General features: G+C 43.7%; 1 protein-coding gene across 2 annotated transcripts; it reads right to left on the bottom strand.

The window, feature by feature from the left end:
* Nucleotides 1–242: 242 nt before the first annotated feature.
* Nucleotides 243–16747, bottom strand: DNAI4 (dynein axonemal intermediate chain 4). Of its 2 annotated transcripts, XM_086752918.1 has the most exons (18): nt 16712–16747; nt 16044–16206; nt 15293–15483; nt 13604–13713; nt 13223–13379; nt 11658–11797; nt 10344–10502; nt 9665–9856; nt 8577–8806; nt 8041–8127; nt 6585–6736; nt 5333–5490; nt 5013–5134; nt 4222–4320; nt 3356–3582; nt 1915–2068; nt 786–867; nt 243–393 (listed from the first exon to the last, which is right to left on the bottom strand). In XM_086752918.1, exons 1-17 carry the CDS (start codon nt 16744–16746, stop codon nt 823–825), a joined length of 2421 nt encoding a protein of 806 aa, XP_086609044.1. In that variant the 5' UTR covers nt 16747; the 3' UTR covers nt 243–393; nt 786–822. The 2 variants fall into 2 exon arrangements, with proteins under 2 accessions (XP_086609044.1, XP_086609043.1); XM_086752917.1 differs by lacking the exon at nt 243–393 and having other exon boundaries at nt 757–867.
* Between the last annotated feature and the right edge of the window lie 99 nt (nt 16748–16846).

Genomic DNA, 16846 nt, shown 5'->3' on the forward strand with positions numbered 1-16846 from the left:
CCTAGACAGCCAAACACTGCCTGCTTCCAACCAGCAGCGCAGGCCTGAGTAAGCATTCCCAGCAGCTTTTGGCTCTCCAGCTGCTGGAGGTGAGCTAGGAGAGGTGGTGAGATCTTGAAAAACACAGATCTGGCTTCCAGAGTTGCAAAAGTCAATGCTTGCTCCAGGACCACACTGTTACCTCGTGTGAGGAGCTTTCAGAAAAGTGTCAGTGTGGAACAGGGTGAATTTAAACTGCGATCCCACATTATCCTGATTTGTCAGGGGTTGAAATCATTGGTCTCTTCTTCTGCCTGGTGTGGGATGATCTGCAGCTCACAGGAGCACCTGATGCCACTCAAAGCTCAGCTCTCGCCCTCAGCAGTGGTTTGTGGGATGACAGACAAGGTGGATCTGATGAGAAGTCCATTAATTACTGTATGGTTTCACAGGGAAGGTACAGACTACATCAGGTAAGGGCTTGGGCTGTATTCTAGCTCCTGACGGGGTGGCCTATACAGGAGGTGATTTTGGCATTTTTGCTTTTTGAGTAACCCAAGAGAAAAGTCCTTGGAGGATAAAACCAAGGAGAAAAATCCCAAGGAGAAAAGACTATGTTACTATAAGGTAACTTTCTGTTACCTTATCTGTGTTATAGGGAAGGCTATCTGCGTATTAATACTGTTTGTCCAATGAGGGAGACTTCTAGGGGAAAATGTTGAGCATTTGACAGAGGTTTTTAACTCGTATGGTTTCAAAGAGAAATTTTAATGATTGAAAAAACAGTAAAGAGTTTATGTTAGTACCACAGTAAGTCTTCCTTGCTGTTTACCAGATGAGAAGTTAACTAGCTACAGCAAGACTGATTACATCATGTAAGGTATCGACCTGTAAAACAAGAGGAAAAAAAGAGCTGTACCACAGTGTAATTGCAGTGTAAGACATCCAAAATTCCTATGTACGAACTGAGAACAGAATTGCTTGTGCAATGAGCGTCCAGAAAGCAGGCTAAGGTAGTTTGTATTACGTTGGTTGATTTTTCTTTGAAATTTTGTTAAAACTACGCTGACCTCTAACAGAGCTCCTTGAAAACAGCACCTCTTTACGAGTTGGGAACCCCAGCCCAGTAAGGCAGAGCTAGTTGCTCAAAGCTGAGAGGACAGAGGGAGCAGAGCAGTTGGGGTGCAGGCCACCTGAAGGTAGATCCTGGAGGAGGGATCCACCTGGTGCTGGAGTACCCCGGGTGGCATCGGGATTTCGTACCATGGACCAGGCGAGGAGGGCCCAGTGGGGCTTTGGGATAAATTAGCACTGATTTATGCAAAAATAAACAGAGGGGATTTACAGTTGATATCGGTCAGCTCTTACACTGCTGCTGACATGGAATCTGCGCAATGGTACAGTTGGAGAGGAACCTAGTTGTAAGGCAAGCCAAATTCTCACATGTCATCAGGGACAGAAGAGCCCTCTCTAGGATAAGTAGCGGCTCCTAAAGGCGTGAAGGCCATGCAGAGCCAAAGGGCTAGTGGGTTTGCCGACACCAACAAAGTGAGACTATCTTGGTGGTGGCCAGGAGAGGGCACGTCATTCCTGCGCTGTCGGCAGGTGAGGGCATTCTGCCAAACAGTCACCTGCAGACTGTATTTAGAAGAAGCTCCACCTTCCTGCCCTTGCCTCAGTGTCCCTCCCAAATCCAAATCTGGATTTGTGATCAAGTGAAACCTCAAGTTTGATGTTAACTTACCTGTTCCTGAAGTTTCTAGCAGTATGGCATGCAGAAGAACAGGAACCACCTCAGGTTTTAATCTGGTTATGGAATTGTATCTGATTCCACCTATTTCAGTATTTATTAACAGAAGCCCCTTTCTGAGGAGTGAAGTACCAGGCGAGCGTGCAGGCCTCTGAGGACCACCACCTTTTCCTAGTGAACCGTACCTTATCGCTGTCGGGAGCAGCCAGGTTCTGCAGCTCAAACACGCTGACTTCTCCTTTACTGTCCCCTGCCAGGAGGCAGTCGGTGTTCTTAGCGAAGAGTACGGATGTGAATTTCGCTCTTGGGTTGGCAAAGCAAGAGATCACGGGGTTAAAGCTGCAACCCAGCAGAGGTAAGAACTAATAGGTAAAACTGCATTTGTCTGAGTGTACTACCACATAAAGTCGAGCAATACTGCAGGCCTGATAAGTGTTGCACGTTTCCTTTTTATGTTCTAGATTAACTCAAAAACTAAGAAGTGAAGCAGTGTTCTGTTTGGTCTCTTCCAGAACAAAAATCCCAGCTGCTATTAAATAAGATGTCCTGGGTGCCTAAAATCTGTCCTGTCACATAATGTGGGGGGTCGTGGTGGTTAATATTTTTATTATATGACTAATTTGCTTTTTGCTTCCACAAGATTTGGCAGGCCTCCTACTCCACTGCAAGCTTTATGCTGTCGCCAATACTAAGTAGTGCAGACCACAGATTAACTATGCTGCACACAAGATGTGCACCTGCTTTACAGTACTGGGTAAACGTGAGAGGTATCTGAACTTCTGACCATCGTAGCTTTATAAAAGGTCCGAAGTAGCTCAGTTCTGTTATTTTTCCTTTTAACTTTTTGGAGCCCCCAATGTCAGAAGGACGTGGAGCTGTTGGAGCAAGTACAGAGGAGGGCACGCAGATGCTGAGAGGGCTGGAGCACCTCTTGTGAGGCCAGGCTGAGAGAGCTGGGGCTGCTCAGCCTGGAGAAGAGGAGGCTCCGGGGAGACCTGAGAGCGGCTCCCAGTGCCTAAAGGGGGCTTAGAAGAAAGGTGGGGAGAAACATTTTAGCAGGACCTGTTGTGATAGGACAAGGGATAATGGTTTCAAAATGGAAGGGGGTAAATTCAGACTGGATATAAGGAAGAAATTGTTTACACTGAGCGTGGTGGGACACTGGCCCAGGTTGCCCAGAGAGGTGGTGGATGCCCCATCCCTGGAAACATTCCAGGCCAGGCTGGCCGGGGCTCTGAGCAACCTGATCCGGTTGGAGATGTCCCTGCTCCTGGCAGGGGGTTGGACTGGGTGGGCTTTGAAGGTCCCTTCCCACCCAAACCATTGTGTAATTCTAACTGTAGTAGTAGTAGAATCTATGATTTCTGTGACACACACACACACAAAAAAGGCAGTTTTAGCCTTTATCAGTTCCATGATATATCCAGCTCCTTCTCTTATAATCAATTCTCTGGTACTACCATCTGCTTTTACAAAATGAGTACTTCAAAATGCAATACTTTTCAATAAGTAAGCAAGCAAATGGCAGGGAGCTCTCACAATCTGATAACAATACTGATTAGGCAATAATATATGGCCTTTGTCCATTAAGTTTCAGAATCTTCTTTGAGAAAAATAATTACTTACATGCTGACACTGAGATCCCAAATTTCTACTCTGCTTTCATTTGCTGCTGCAAATATGGAGGCTGATTTTGGAGACCACATAATGTCGTGAACAAAAGTAGTGGTGGAACTGAAAGTTAAAATGGGCGTCTGTGAATCCTGGTGCCATAAAATAACACTCCAGTCTGCGGAGCAGCTTAGGAACATGTCGGTGCTGAACGGATTCCAAGCGACTTTGTACACAGGACCCTTGGTGTTTGGGAAGAAACAAAAAAAGGACTTATTTGAGAGCTACAGTCTCACAGGATGGTTTTTAATAGTCATCTTTCATGACTGTCCTGTGATCTTAATAGCAAAACCAGCGTTGGTTTTTGTGTACCCATAGGAAATCGGGATGCAGCAGAGGTGGTGAGACAGGAGAGATCCTGGGAATAAAAAGCATTCAGCTGACTCTGTCCCTTCACCAGTTGCTTGGAGAAGCTGATGCTGAAAGGGCAGCTTCTTGGATGAAGCAAAGACTTTCAAAACCAGAGGTGCTGCTAAAGTTCTGCCATCTTTCTCTCAGAGGTAAGACTACTTAGCTGTGGTTTCCAGGACAATCAGATCACTGGTTGTTTTCTTAAAATAAAGCCAGAACTGAAGCTTTAAAACAGACTATGGTGCAAGTTTTAATAAATTACTTTTAAAAAAATCCTTAGAGTGTAGAAAGTAATCCTGTAAGACTGTGATGCTTTATGCTGTGGGAATCCATTCCTAATGTAAGAAAAGAACTTTTGGGTTCTTCTGCTGCAGATGTTTTGTTTAGTAAATATAAGCAAGGAAACTATTATATTTGTAAACTTAATTGAAGAGTTTCTGCTGTTGTTACCTTTTCTATCTATCGCTCACCTTATGGCCTCTGTATGTCTGTAAAAACTGCTCATTGTGTGAACAAGAACACTTGTAGATATGACCCTCTTCTGTTCCAGCAAGATAAAAATTAGTATCCTGAAAGTAAAAGAAACATAAGTGGGATTAACCTATTTATCACTCATCCAAAAATATACAAGGACTGGAGGAGTTTGGCAGTGACAGTCCTCTGAAGAGCTAAGGTGTAGTTGCCAGATGTTGTGCGTTGGGCTGCTTGCATGCGTGCTGCGGAGGTGTGCGTGCGGTAGGTGTAGCGGTGCCAGGATGTATCAGATTTGCTATGTGTGTTCTCCATCTATGCAGAACATAAGCTGTGATTTTTGACTCCTGAAAATTTCAGACTTGCTGTGATCCATGTGGGCAAACACCTGAATTCTTCAAATGCTCTGAGGACAAAATATTCAGCTGGATAAAGAGGAGAAGCACAGCTGTCTACGTTCTAGACTCGGGAGATGCTGAACAGTCAAATTCTCACTGATTTGACCAACACGCAGAGGAAAGCTCCCCTAGGACCTGGCCCCAAGTAAATGTGAGTAACGCAGCTGAAATGATACAGTTGTTCACATACAGGGATTACTTGCTTGGTTTACCATATCATCCATTTTGGGGAAAACTGTTATTAGCTCAGAAGCAATTTGTTTCCAAACTAAATATGCTTTAAACACCAGTGCAGGCTAGCGCATATTAAAGTAGCTCCAGCTCAGGATCTCACCGCTGCTGCATAGTTTTCCCGGATAATACTTAAGCCAGGCTGGACTTTCTGAGCCTACCTTTGGATGGAAGTCAAAGCACATTCCAGCTGCCTGTCGAGATATCAGAACTTCCCTTTTCCTTTCTTTCTCACCTGGTAATTTTTTCTTCTCACTTTCTGTTTGCTTTATTTTCATCAGATCTGTGTAAATAGCAAGAGTTTTTCTCAAACAGGTATGTGACAGTGCTATGATAACTCATGCTTCTGAGGAATGCTCAACAGCTCGTAACTGTTTTGTGTATGATAACTGGTATAAAGAATGTCACCTGAAATACAATGAAGCAATTGCAATTTCCGCTGTTGTCCCTCTGCAGAAAAGCTGCAGGGGAAAATGCTTACCAGTGCAATCTAGTCTTTTCTGTATAAGCCACTCGGTTACTCGGCCATCTGCTGAGATACAGATTAATCGCTCTCTTTTGCCGTCTTCTGATGTACCTCTGTCCTGTTCCACCCACCTCAGCTGCCATACAGGACCTGTATGTTTATTTGAAGATTCACTGGGACAAAAAAATGCTCATGATAAATCAGATATGAAGAAAGATGAGACAATATATTTGAAAAATAATTAACCTTCCACTTTGTAATGAATGTCGTTTTATGACAGAAATATTTAGCTTTTCTTCAAAAACAAAAAGGGGGGAGGTGGGGGGAGAAAAAAAAAGAAATTCTAAATATTGGCTGTTTTCTCCAGGAAAATTCTTCTTTTCTCAGACATGTTTGATAGTTAGTTTCAGGGTGATGTTTAGTGTGCTGACATACCTTTCATAGGTACCTGAGTCATGAAATCAATCTGTACCTTCTAGGAGTCTGCCTTAGATTGGGGGAGCTGCCCTCAAGACAAATGTCTCCCTGATCATCTCTTCTCTCCCATTTATGTCTTAATTCCTGCTTATCACTCACCTATTCTGATATTCTTTCCACTTTTGGCAAGTGGAATTAGTGAGAAAACACCAAAAGCTACCACTGGTCTCCCACAAGAACTTACTGTCTGGAGCAGGATTGTCCTAGTGGATTAGTAAACAGAGTATAAAATGGTATGTGGTGGTAATTTGCTGCCTTTTCTTAAAAAGTCAGAGCATAGTACTCATTTGTTTGACCTTTCCAACGTGGGGAACTTGCTCTGTATGCAGCGCAACAGTGCAGAGTTTCCTACGCCAGATAAGGACCAGTGGTGTTAAAGTAATGCAAGCATTTATTGGCAGAAGGAAGAGCTGAGAATGCTGGCAGTGCAGGGGGAGAATGGCAGGGTCTGAGGATTTGGCTGTGGCAGTGTAAACAGGTGGATGTGAAAAATGTCCGTTTGACCCACTCTGGCCCTTCCAGGCATTCATGCGCTAACATAAATTTTTGTCTGCAGTTTTGCTCCAGAAACTTCTATATTTCTGAGTATTGTTTATGTAGGCATTTCCAGTCAAAACTGGAAAATACTGACAAAAATTGGACATGAAAAAATTGTGCAACATGCCTGAGCATTCGCAAGCCTTACTTATCAAGACTTATTTCTCTCAGCTTCTCGGTTGTGCCTGTTCCTTTATTTGTTATTTGCTAAGACGTGATCGAGGTGGGAGGAGACAGGAAGTCACAGCCTTACCCGCTGTCCAAAAGCGCGGCGGTGGTACAACTCTGTACATTGTAGATTGCGACAGAACCATTGTACATTCCAACTGCTAAGAGATTCGGGCTTGCCTTAGAAAAATCCAAAGCAGTAACACCATGCTTACACTGGAAAATACGCTCTGGCCACTGACCAGTAGAAAAATACAAAAATATTTTAAGTTAGTTTCATAATTTACCTCGGTCTTCTCAACACTGGAGTCTAAATTGCCAGGCTCTGCTGGAAAATTCAAGTGCTGATGACCACAGTAACTCCTTCTAGACCAGAAATTAGGTACTATATTCTAGATGGCTACGTTTATTTTGTGCTACCACTGATAAAATTAGGAAAAAATAAAGACTGTGCAGAAATATGACACTGTACAATAAGTTAGATGGGCCTACTCCAAACCAAATACCAAAAATCAAGTTCCCTAAGATTCAGCTATGTGAGTACAGTGTGAGGGTTTTTTTGTTTGATTTGTTTTGTTTCTTTTTAAAACAAACTTGACATTTTGGAAAATTTCTCCAATTGTTTTTTATCTTGTAATGTGAAAGTAAGCACCTTTCCAATTACAGAAACTTAGCCGAAGATAAAATGCAGTCTAACGTACTTCAAGTAATCTGTAAACCGCTATTTTCATGTAGTTTCTCCATGTAACCAAAGAACTGATTCAGCTCTGTTATAAGATTAAATCCTTGAAGTCACCGCCCCGAGCTCTTGAAATGGGACACAGGAGAGTGTTAGTTTGCAAAGAATATATTACTTTTTTTTTCCTTCAGCCTAACAGAATTTCATGGTACGACAGAAAACGGATCGGAAAGGATAATCCTTAAATTTCAAATACAGATGTTCTCTGTAATGAAAGTTTGGAAGTATTGAACAAATGGTCTATAGATTTTGAACAACAAAATGTAAATGAGTTTATTTTCACGTTTTCTGGGCTCAAGACTTTTCCAGTCCAAAAACCAATTTCTCTGCTCCTGGGTGTACCCACAGTAATAACGAAACAGATTTACAGTCCTGGGTAGGTCGCTGTGAGGATGGGAAATGGGATGGAGAGATGTACATGGCTAAGTTGCCTAGCATAGGCTGGTACTACCTGAGAGCTGCAGCCATCTGTTAGTCGTTTGGTGGCCTGTGTGCATTGAGTCTAGTTCCTGTGAACAGATGTCCACGTTACCAAACCACCAGTGCAGGCAGCACCTCTGCTGGAAGTGTCCATTGAGAGGACAGACAGGCACAGAAACTGAACTGCTTCCTCGGCTAGGTATTGCAGTCGGAATAAATTTTCCAGAAATGTGCAGTCTGGGCTAGCAAATTCAGCCTTACTGGCTAGGTCTTGCTTTTTGAAACAGGAAGGGGGAAATAAGTAAAGCAGAAACAGTGTAGCAGAAAAGTGTATTGAATAAAAAGAACAGAAAAGAAAGAAAACAAGCAGGCTGCTTCTTACCATGGGGTTCTTCAATGACCAACAGCAAGCCAAGCCTTTCTTCTGTTCTTTAAAATCAAATGCTCCGTAACCAACAGCTAAAAGATCCTAAAAGCACAGATTAACAGATGTATCTCAGTTTAACTTGAAGTTCAGCTTTATATTTTTAAAAGGCAACTTTCTGTTAACAGTAACTCTCAGTGCAAAGTCTGGAAAAATAATGCTCATGTCACATGCAAGTAGAATAAAATACAAGGTGCCACCTTTACCATGGTAAACCGGACCAGTTAAATTTTGGACCAGTTAAAGCTGTTGTGATACATTTGTAGGAAAAGCCTAGCGCAGCTGTCCAACCTGTAGAATAATGCGGCACTGTTGTTAAATGGAAGGACAAGATACAGAGAGTGGGAGGCAAGACAACCTACCTGCCTGGAGGGATGAATCCATCTCTCTGAGACCCCTCCCAACAAAGCCCATAAAAATCAGGAGTTTATTTACACCAACAATTGCACGTACCATTTTGTAAACAGCTTAGAAGCAGCGATTTGTTAACTCACTGGGTTTACTTTGCTCCAAGCCATGCTGCTCACACTGTGACCGTTAGTTAAGTCACATATATATGACCACAGCCGTTCCAGTCTGGGAGGCACAATTTCTGACAGAATTGATGGGTCAATGAATTCTTCCTCCTGCTCTCCCTTATCCTTCTTTTCTTTGTCATTCTCTTCTTGTTCAGCTTCTTTCACAGCTGCTGCTGTATCGCTAGTGTCTGATGTAACATCGGGATCTAAAACGCACAAATACGGCAGAGTGAGTACTAACACTTCACTTCTCTAACTCCAGTCATTCACATCAGAAGAAAAAGTTGTCCTTGCAGCAAAAAAAAAGAAAAAATGAGGTGGAGATTCGAGGAGTTAAGACATCCTAGCTTCTAAAACTGTAGCTAAAATGTTGATAGGGACATAGATGGCTGGATCAGGCTGTAGTGTGCCAGCTATGCTCCAGGTGTTCAATGAGTAAATCGATTTAGCTACTCAGCAACAAGTTATGAACTTATGTCCACCCCCCACTAGGAATGTTTCTAATCTCATATTTTAAAATGTGTTTAAGCAGCCTTTTTTTTTTTTTTAATCCCTGTGATAACTTGGAACTCCTGTAAAAGGTAAAACATTACTTAGCACTTGGGTCCAGGTAATGCCTCTTTACAGTCTGCAGAGAATGTACTTCATGTTAGACACTAAACATCTATCAGGCTAAAGCTTCTGTTTGCCATCAATCTCCTTATAAATTTAAAAAAAAAAAGTGAAAGACATTCTAATGCAAAAAATGGTTGCAGAAGTAGCAGAATTAACCTGTATCTGAACTGTCAGGAAACAAGTTTGACTAATATTTTGAGCAAGTCTCATTTTGTGGTGCTAAGGGCAGATGAGGCAGCTCAGAACTCATCCCAACCAAATATGGTGGGGCTGCCTGTTAAAGTGAGTGTGAAACTGGAAAGTTGACATCTCATGAACTCTCTTTTCCTTTGTCTATTTCTTAAATTACTTGTCATCTGTAAAGACATCCAACGAGGGACGTAACTCCATGACTTTCAATAGCACGCAAAGCCTTGTGCTGAAAACAAGGTAGCCAATAAGACACAAACCTATAAGGACAGGAAACTGCCGGTAAGCTGCAAGTTTGGGTTGAAAAATATTCTCCATTAGAATCCTCTCCATGAAAAATAAATCCTGCTGAAAGTTTTCTGATGTTAGTATGGCTTCTGAATGGCATTCCTCCTCTTCAGGAATTCTGGCAAGAACACTGCTTTCTGAAATCGTTACAGAAGTTGTGCTGCCTGACAACAGATAATATGAGAAACAAACAGTTTTAACATCATAATACTTTGCACGTGAAAGTCAAGGGGATAAGAAGTCTCCTCCACCTGCAAAAAGTATAGAAGAATCTATCATCATCAAAAAATACTCCCGCTATTAATTTTTTCTTGCTTTAATTTTGTTTTCTTTCGTTGCTCAAATACCCAGTATGATGAGATACTTCTGGAATTTTTTGCAATTGGTGTTTTGCTTCTACTGTCCTAAGTAAGTTAGTACCAGGAAACTTTGTCACTGACTATTTATCTTTATTTAAGATCCTTTATGATGGCATTGTACAGAAAAGGTCTCAGTGCAGACCCGTCCAAGATTCTTTAGGAAACTCTCTTTCAAGTGCCAGACAAGCAGACCAAGCATTTTCTTTGTGTAGTTTCCACCACGCAATGTAGTGATATGTATGGTTTAGAAGAATGAAAATATGGCAGAAATGCAAACTTGGAAAAGTGTTACCTCTGTCAGAAGAGACAGACATGTTCTGACCGTGCTCTTTAGTTGTATGAGATTTGCTGCTTTTCCCAGTTGTGGCTCTGCTACCTCCTGCTTTTGACGTAGGTTCTGCTTCTGCTACATTAAAGGAATCGTGCAAGTCCCAGGAAGTGACTGTCACCCCTAGAAATGAATCACATTGCGCTATACAAGTTTCTTGTTTTGGTACATTATTATAAAGGACTCTGTACAGCTGAGCAAAGATTTATTTTCTGTACTACACTCCCAAGTGTTTGGCAGAGGGGCTCTGAAGCCAACTGGGGGTCAGGCAAGGCTGTAGGGTCTTCTGGGTGCGTGGCTTCCCTTCAGGGAAGGGCCACCTCCCAGTGAAACAGTGCTCTCTAACCTTGCTGTTGTGTGCTCAGCTTTTCAAACAGGGGTTGGAAGGAGCCCTGCTGATGCTCAAGGCACACACAAAAAAAGGGAAGATATGTTTTCAAATCAGATTAAAATCTATTTTACTTCTCCTTTCCCCCCCCCCCCCCCCTTATTTTACATACACTAACAAACACAAAGCAAAAATGTTTGGAATAGCATTCCTCATAGTTTTCTTTGGCCTCCTACACAAAAAAAAATGTCCCTAGTGAGGCAAAGCTCAGGACGTGCATCTAAAACCTAGATACTCTCTACAATTTTTTTAGAGCGTTGAGGTTGAACATTTTGTAAAATTGCATCTATCTTGTGAGACTGCCAAGCTTTTCTGCTTTCCCCAAGATTTTAAATCTCATAACAGAGGTTCTCGTCTTTGCATTATGGCAAATAGAAAAAGAAACCAGTGTCACTGAAAAGTTAAGGGGAAAAAAGGGAACTGTGTCTTTTCATATTTCAAGAGGATAGTTGAGTATTAGGTGAAGTTCTGCCTCCTAAGAAGCGCTCTCTGCTTGCAAAGTGCTGAGGCAGGCGGGACAAGCAGCTCTCAGCTAGCATAATGACTATTTTATTGCAATGGATACAGTGTACCAGTACCAATGTTCACGTTTTAGGAGGGGCAGGAAAGGCCACCACGAATCTCACTATCCTGTCTGAACTTAAAGCTCTGGAAGTGAAAGTTGAGGAAACATCTTCTCCTGCTTGCAAATGGAAGAAAGAAAAAAACCTCTTTCCTCAGTATCCTAACTGCGTTCAGGGAGTCTTCTGAGGTCCCATGATCTAGCTGTATGACAGTTTTTTCCCCAAATAAATATTTAATAGTAAACCCAACTGCCAAGGGTACTATGTAGTAAATGAGAGCCCGTTCTTACTAAATACCCTTTCCTGTACGGTACTCGGAGAGTTTACCTTTATCTTCCGTTATGATTTTGTCACATTGCACTTCCTTGTTCTTTGCGGCTCCGTTAATGGTTTGCATCATTTTTTCTACAAAACGATCATTACCAGGTCTATTTTTGCAAATGTCAGCATAAATCCTATTCCGCTCCCTTGGGGAGAAAAAAAAAAAAGTGTATATCCACTTTCTGGAAAACATTTGCATTCACCTTCTCAGTGTATTTAACCACAAGTTGAATAGGAGAGGGTACTCCATGTCATAAATTCACTGCTCGGGCTTTTTTGGATTGCCAGATTTTATTTCGCTCTACATATCATCTTTCAGCAGCTATTTCTGACCTTGTGATGCTGTTCTAAAACAGAAATGGCCTTAGAGGTAGGCATCAGCGAAAATCCCTACTCCAACTACCTTTGCACTTTTGTCCAGAGTCCTGAGTCCAGAAATACGTAGTTCTCATCACTTGGGAGCGAAAGGCAGTGCATCCAAGAGACAAAAATGAAACTAGTATATTTCTGTTTCCTCCAGCCCTCAGGTTCTGTAGGAATGGCGAGGGGGAATTGTGCAACTTTTTCTGTTATTTTGGTTTCAATATTCTAACAGCAGGCATAGATTATAACCCATCTTAGTCCAGCAACAGGTTGCTGTGCTCGGGCAGTATGTGCTGTGTACCCCAGCTACGTCTGATTCATAGGATGCTCTTCCTCTTCTCAAAAATCACACCAGTGTGGTTCACAGACAGTGGGGGTTGGAGTCCTACCGCGAACTTTGTGTGTGCACTAGCAGAAAAAAAACTCACTTATCTAAGTTGTTTGGCTTGCCCACTGCAGTACGCTGCATCTCAGGCTTTGGGGCTTACGTCTACAAAAGCTGTGTGACAGGTCCACCAGCCTGACATCCGTCATGGAGAGAACGCTGCTGCACTCTGTCCCAGTCAGCTCCTGGGAGAAAGCCAAAAAACTCTCCACTCTGGGTTAACTCCCTGCCAAAGTTCATGGTGGCCCAGGGAGGAGGCTCTGAAGTGGAAACATGCTACATGCAACTAAGGGGACACACAATATTTTAACAGGCGAGGTCACGTGCGGTGGGGTGAGGTTCCCTCTAGAAGCGGGAAGAGTTTCTGTGAAGAGTTTCCCAGGAAGCCAAGGCCTGCCTAGTTTGTTCATATTTTTGCTAATAAAAAGTTATTAGCTGTAAAGCTACACACAAGAATCAATGCAGAGGTTTGCAATTTCTTACTGTTTTCATTAAAATGGAATCATGTAATTCATATATACTACACTTCTCCATCCCCCGTGTATTCTCTTGTCACCATCCCCTGCTTTTGCTAACCTGCCTTAAATTATCAGTGAAAGAGGGTACGAATTTGATCCACAAGATGGAGTTGTGAGGAATTTAGGCTCTCTTGTCAAAAGAGAGACTCAGACCCAATACAGCTTTAAACAGAGGTGAAATGGCAACTTTTAGCAGTCAGAACACTGAGCCTACGTGTGAGCAGCCTGTTCAGGACTTTACGCTCAGCAGAAACTGGGTGTGCTGAGCATACTACGTGCATGTACGCAACTACCAATATACATACAGAACTCTTCCGGCGTCTTCCGATTCTACGGACACCACCACAGATGGCATATCCAAAATCCAGATGGTTTCCGTCTCTGTGAGGTAGATATCCACTCTCCTATCTAAGTCTTCTTCTGTCAGTTCTTCTTTTATCTCCTCTCGCCTCACCTGCACAGCTGAAAAATGAGATGCGGTTATCAAGCGACGCCTTTTCTGCTCTAAATTTAAAAGAAGACAAATTAATTCTACAAGTATTTTAACGATCAGGAGCCAAAACTTGTGAGACACTGAGTTCCTTTGAAGTGCAGGGTATCTTCCATCCAGTGACTGCAGTGTCGCACCAATCACAGCGCTCCGCAGAGCAGTTTAAATCTGTAATTATACAGTGAACGTGCTTTACCAGGCAAGCTAACAGTTGCGTCTTGTCGAGAGCCAGGTTCTACTATTTCATCTCGTACGGACTCCGTTGGCGATGCGGTTGATAGAGAAGTACTGCTGCTTGCACCTGTCCTTCAGTAACAAAGAAATAAGCAGAAATAGCACGTGAGAGTCCAGCTGTCCGTTAGCAAAGCACTACAGAAATAGCAGCGTTGTTATCGGGATAAACCTAACAGACTGTAGTAGCACATACGGGGATGCCTGCGTTGTAAAAGAAGGCATAGAAGGCTTAGGAAAGAAAATAATGAAATGGTTTGAAACAGACTTAAAAAGGAAGAATTCCTCTGACAGCGTATCCTGAGGCATTAAATAGCCGATGGAAAAGCAGCTGTTGAGCTCTCAGATTCGTTCTTTGCATATAATAACGTGAAGTGTTGGCTACCTGCTGTGTGATAACGCGTACCCACAGCAGCTCTGTTCTCAGCCAGAATTCAGATCCTTCCGTGCTTTGTGTGTGCCGAAACGTCTTTGAAACGCGCAGGAAACTCATTTGAAGGGATGAGCTTGTTAAAAAGGTAGTGTTCGTACAGCGGATAGCTGTGCTGACTGGACCTAAACTCAAAACTTAGGTACAGCTGGGAGCTTGGTCAGCAGATCTTCTCTTCCTCAAAACCTAAGTGTGAGCAATGATAAATATACAAAAGGTGCTTGAAAAAGACAATTTTAAAGATTTGTATTTAAAACTGAAGTTAAATAATTTCATTTTGGTTTTTAAATGTCTCCAAAAGGATTATCCCTTCTGTGTGGAAAACACAACAGAGAGACAGTGCTCAAAGAGCAGTCCCTCTTTCTCAGAAATCACAATGGCATTAACTCTGCCAAACAAAACAGTAAATAATGCTTTTCTTTGACTTTTTTTTTTTCTCCCAGTGCCGCCTTTACTAGTCTTTCATTCCTTTTCATTAAATAAATAGGATCTCCACCCTATACAATTTGAATGTGTACACACCATTGTCCGTACGGAGTAAGTATCATTAAAACTGACAAAATACTTTAAAAGAAATGCATAACTCCTCAGTGAAACCAGACCTTTTGTTTCCAGAGCGTTTTTCCATACCCACAGCTAAGCAGGTATTGATATGTTCCAGTTCTTGAACAAAGACGCTTGTGGAAGGCAGGGCGCCTCTGAGGTCGCTCAAGGGAGTACATGAACGAGCTGCAAGTGCCTCTTCTCAGCTGTACAGCCCGGCTCAGACAACCCGAACACCACCTCCTCTGTCTGCAGGTGTTTTGTCCTGTATGTGTGGATAGGTTCTATCGTAACCGTGCACGGATCACCTCTCTGAAAACGGTCCATTCGGGTACGTTGCATCAAGGAATGGATGTGTTTTAGGAAGGAGAATTTGAAGAAAATTAGAAATATCGCAGGAGTGTGTGCTGCAGGCTGCTTTCACCTGTATCTGTTAGCACTTCAGCAGTAGTTCTGACGTAGTCTGTCACAAGTCCAGACAAATTCCATTTATTCTATTTGTGACTATTCCTCAAATTTTAAATGACTACGGCCAGCAAGTTTCTGTATTTTGACAACAGAGTATAATTCTTAGCCGTGCACAATTATTCCAGCTCCCAGCCTCTCTGAAAGGCAGATGTGTGGCCGCAGCAGGGTGGGAACCCTGCGAGGTGGGATTTAAGAGACAGCATATTGGCTTACCTTGAGAAGGAACCTAAACTAGCGTTCGCTCCTGATGGCTGATGCGTGGGAAAAGAAGAGAGAAAACCAGATCCCGTGGCCCCAGAGGAAGCAGCTGATGCTAAGAGCTTGCCCTGCCGGGGTACAACAGCATTGGGATCTGAACGGAAGAGCGGGCGGGGTGTCACATCCTTTCCTTCATCATCAAAAACCTGAAGAAATATTTAAATAATGATAATCGTTTCACTGTGTTCCCAAAACAAGCGACGCTGATGACACTTGCGACATTTTATCTTATCTGGAACCAAAAGAAGACCCCGATCCGGGCAGAAACCTGGCAGAACAGAAAGGCAACGCCTCTCTGCAAATGGTGCCCAGTTCACACCAGGACGGGGGCGGAGGGGTTTGCATTATTATGTGGCTCAAAATATTTTATTATAAGGAGGTTTTCCGAAAGGTCTTTTAAAAACTCTCAGATTATGTTATGGGAATCTTCTGTTCTTCAAGTAAAGGCCAACAGGTGCCACAGTCAACATCTCTCGAGTAGATTTGAAAGCAGGTAGTTCTCAGATTAGGAGGAAAACTGTTACTCTACTTTTTTTTTTTCCTTTCATCATGCTTGCAGACTGTTTTTGGACACTAATCATTTTCATTTCAGAACTGATTAAGCTCTTGGATCATTTTTCTTTCCTCCTTCCTCTCCCCCTTCCTTTCTGAGAACTTTTAACACCCGCAGTAAAACTTTTCAGCAGTAGCGTAAAAGCCTCCTCACCCGCACAGCGTTCTCGTTGCCCGCGAGAGAGCCCCTCTCCACGGCTCTGCTGTCCGAAGCCATGGGCTGGCTTCTGCGGCTCGCCGCTTTCGTGGCGTGGGTGCTGCTTACGACGCTCGCCCGTTTCTGGCTCCCAGAACTCGCCGCCGACCCTCGCCTCACCCTGCAAGCAGCCGTAGGGCTTGCGTTTCAATCAGTGGAATACAAACAGCCAAATCCGCTCACCAAAGTAAATTATCACTTAACTCTCACGAACGGTTTAAAACACGTAAACCGTTCCGGATGCTAATTTGAATGATTTGAAAGAATTAAAGCACCCAGGATGATAATCCTCTAGTAATGTAATTCCCTCAGAAAGTCTCCGTTCAGCTTCTAAGGAGGCCGCGGTCCTAGGAGGAGGGAGGTGGAGGGGGTGCTGCTGTAAATTAAAACCCTAAAAGACATTTTAGTGGCGTTTGGTTGTCCGGGGCTAAGCGTACAAACGGGAACCGATGCGGCAATTGCAGGGGGGGCTGGGGCCGGTTACACCGGGACGCTGCCCCCGGCTGCCCGCTCAGGCCGGGACACCGGCGGGAGCCCTCCCTTCCCTCCCGGCCCGCCGGCTGAGGCGAGGCCAGGCCAGCCCCCCGGACGGGCTGTCCGCACCGCCCCCCCCCCCCCCGACTCACGGGGGAGGCCGCGGGCCGGCGGCGGGGCCCGGCATGGCGGCGGCGCTCGGTCGGGCCAACGCGTCGAGCGGTAACCACGGCAGCGCGCCCCAAGACGCGGCGCGGCGATTGGCTGGCAAAGACGGCGCCGCCGAT

Source organism: Chlamydotis macqueenii, chromosome 8, assembly GCF_036417535.1.
Source record: "Chlamydotis macqueenii isolate bChlMac1 chromosome 8, bChlMac1.mat, whole genome shotgun sequence".
In the NCBI taxonomy this organism is placed as follows: Eukaryota; Metazoa; Chordata; class Aves; order Otidiformes; family Otididae; genus Chlamydotis; species Chlamydotis macqueenii.

What these genes read in the sequence shown, in the direction of transcription:
- DNAI4 (XM_086752918.1), bottom strand. Translation starts at nt 16,746, where the DNA reads ATGCCGGGCCCCGCCGCCGGCCCGCGGCCTCCCCC. An exon ending in AATCATAACGGAAGATAAAG is followed by an intron (nt 10,503 to 11,657) that starts GTAAACTCTCCG and finishes ATTCATTTCTAG; the next exon opens with GGGTGACAGTCACTTCCTGG. An exon ending in CTTGGAGCAAAGTAAACCCA is followed by an intron (nt 8,128 to 8,576) that starts GTGAGTTAACAA and finishes CTGTGCTTTTAG; the next exon opens with GATCTTTTAGCTGTTGGTTA.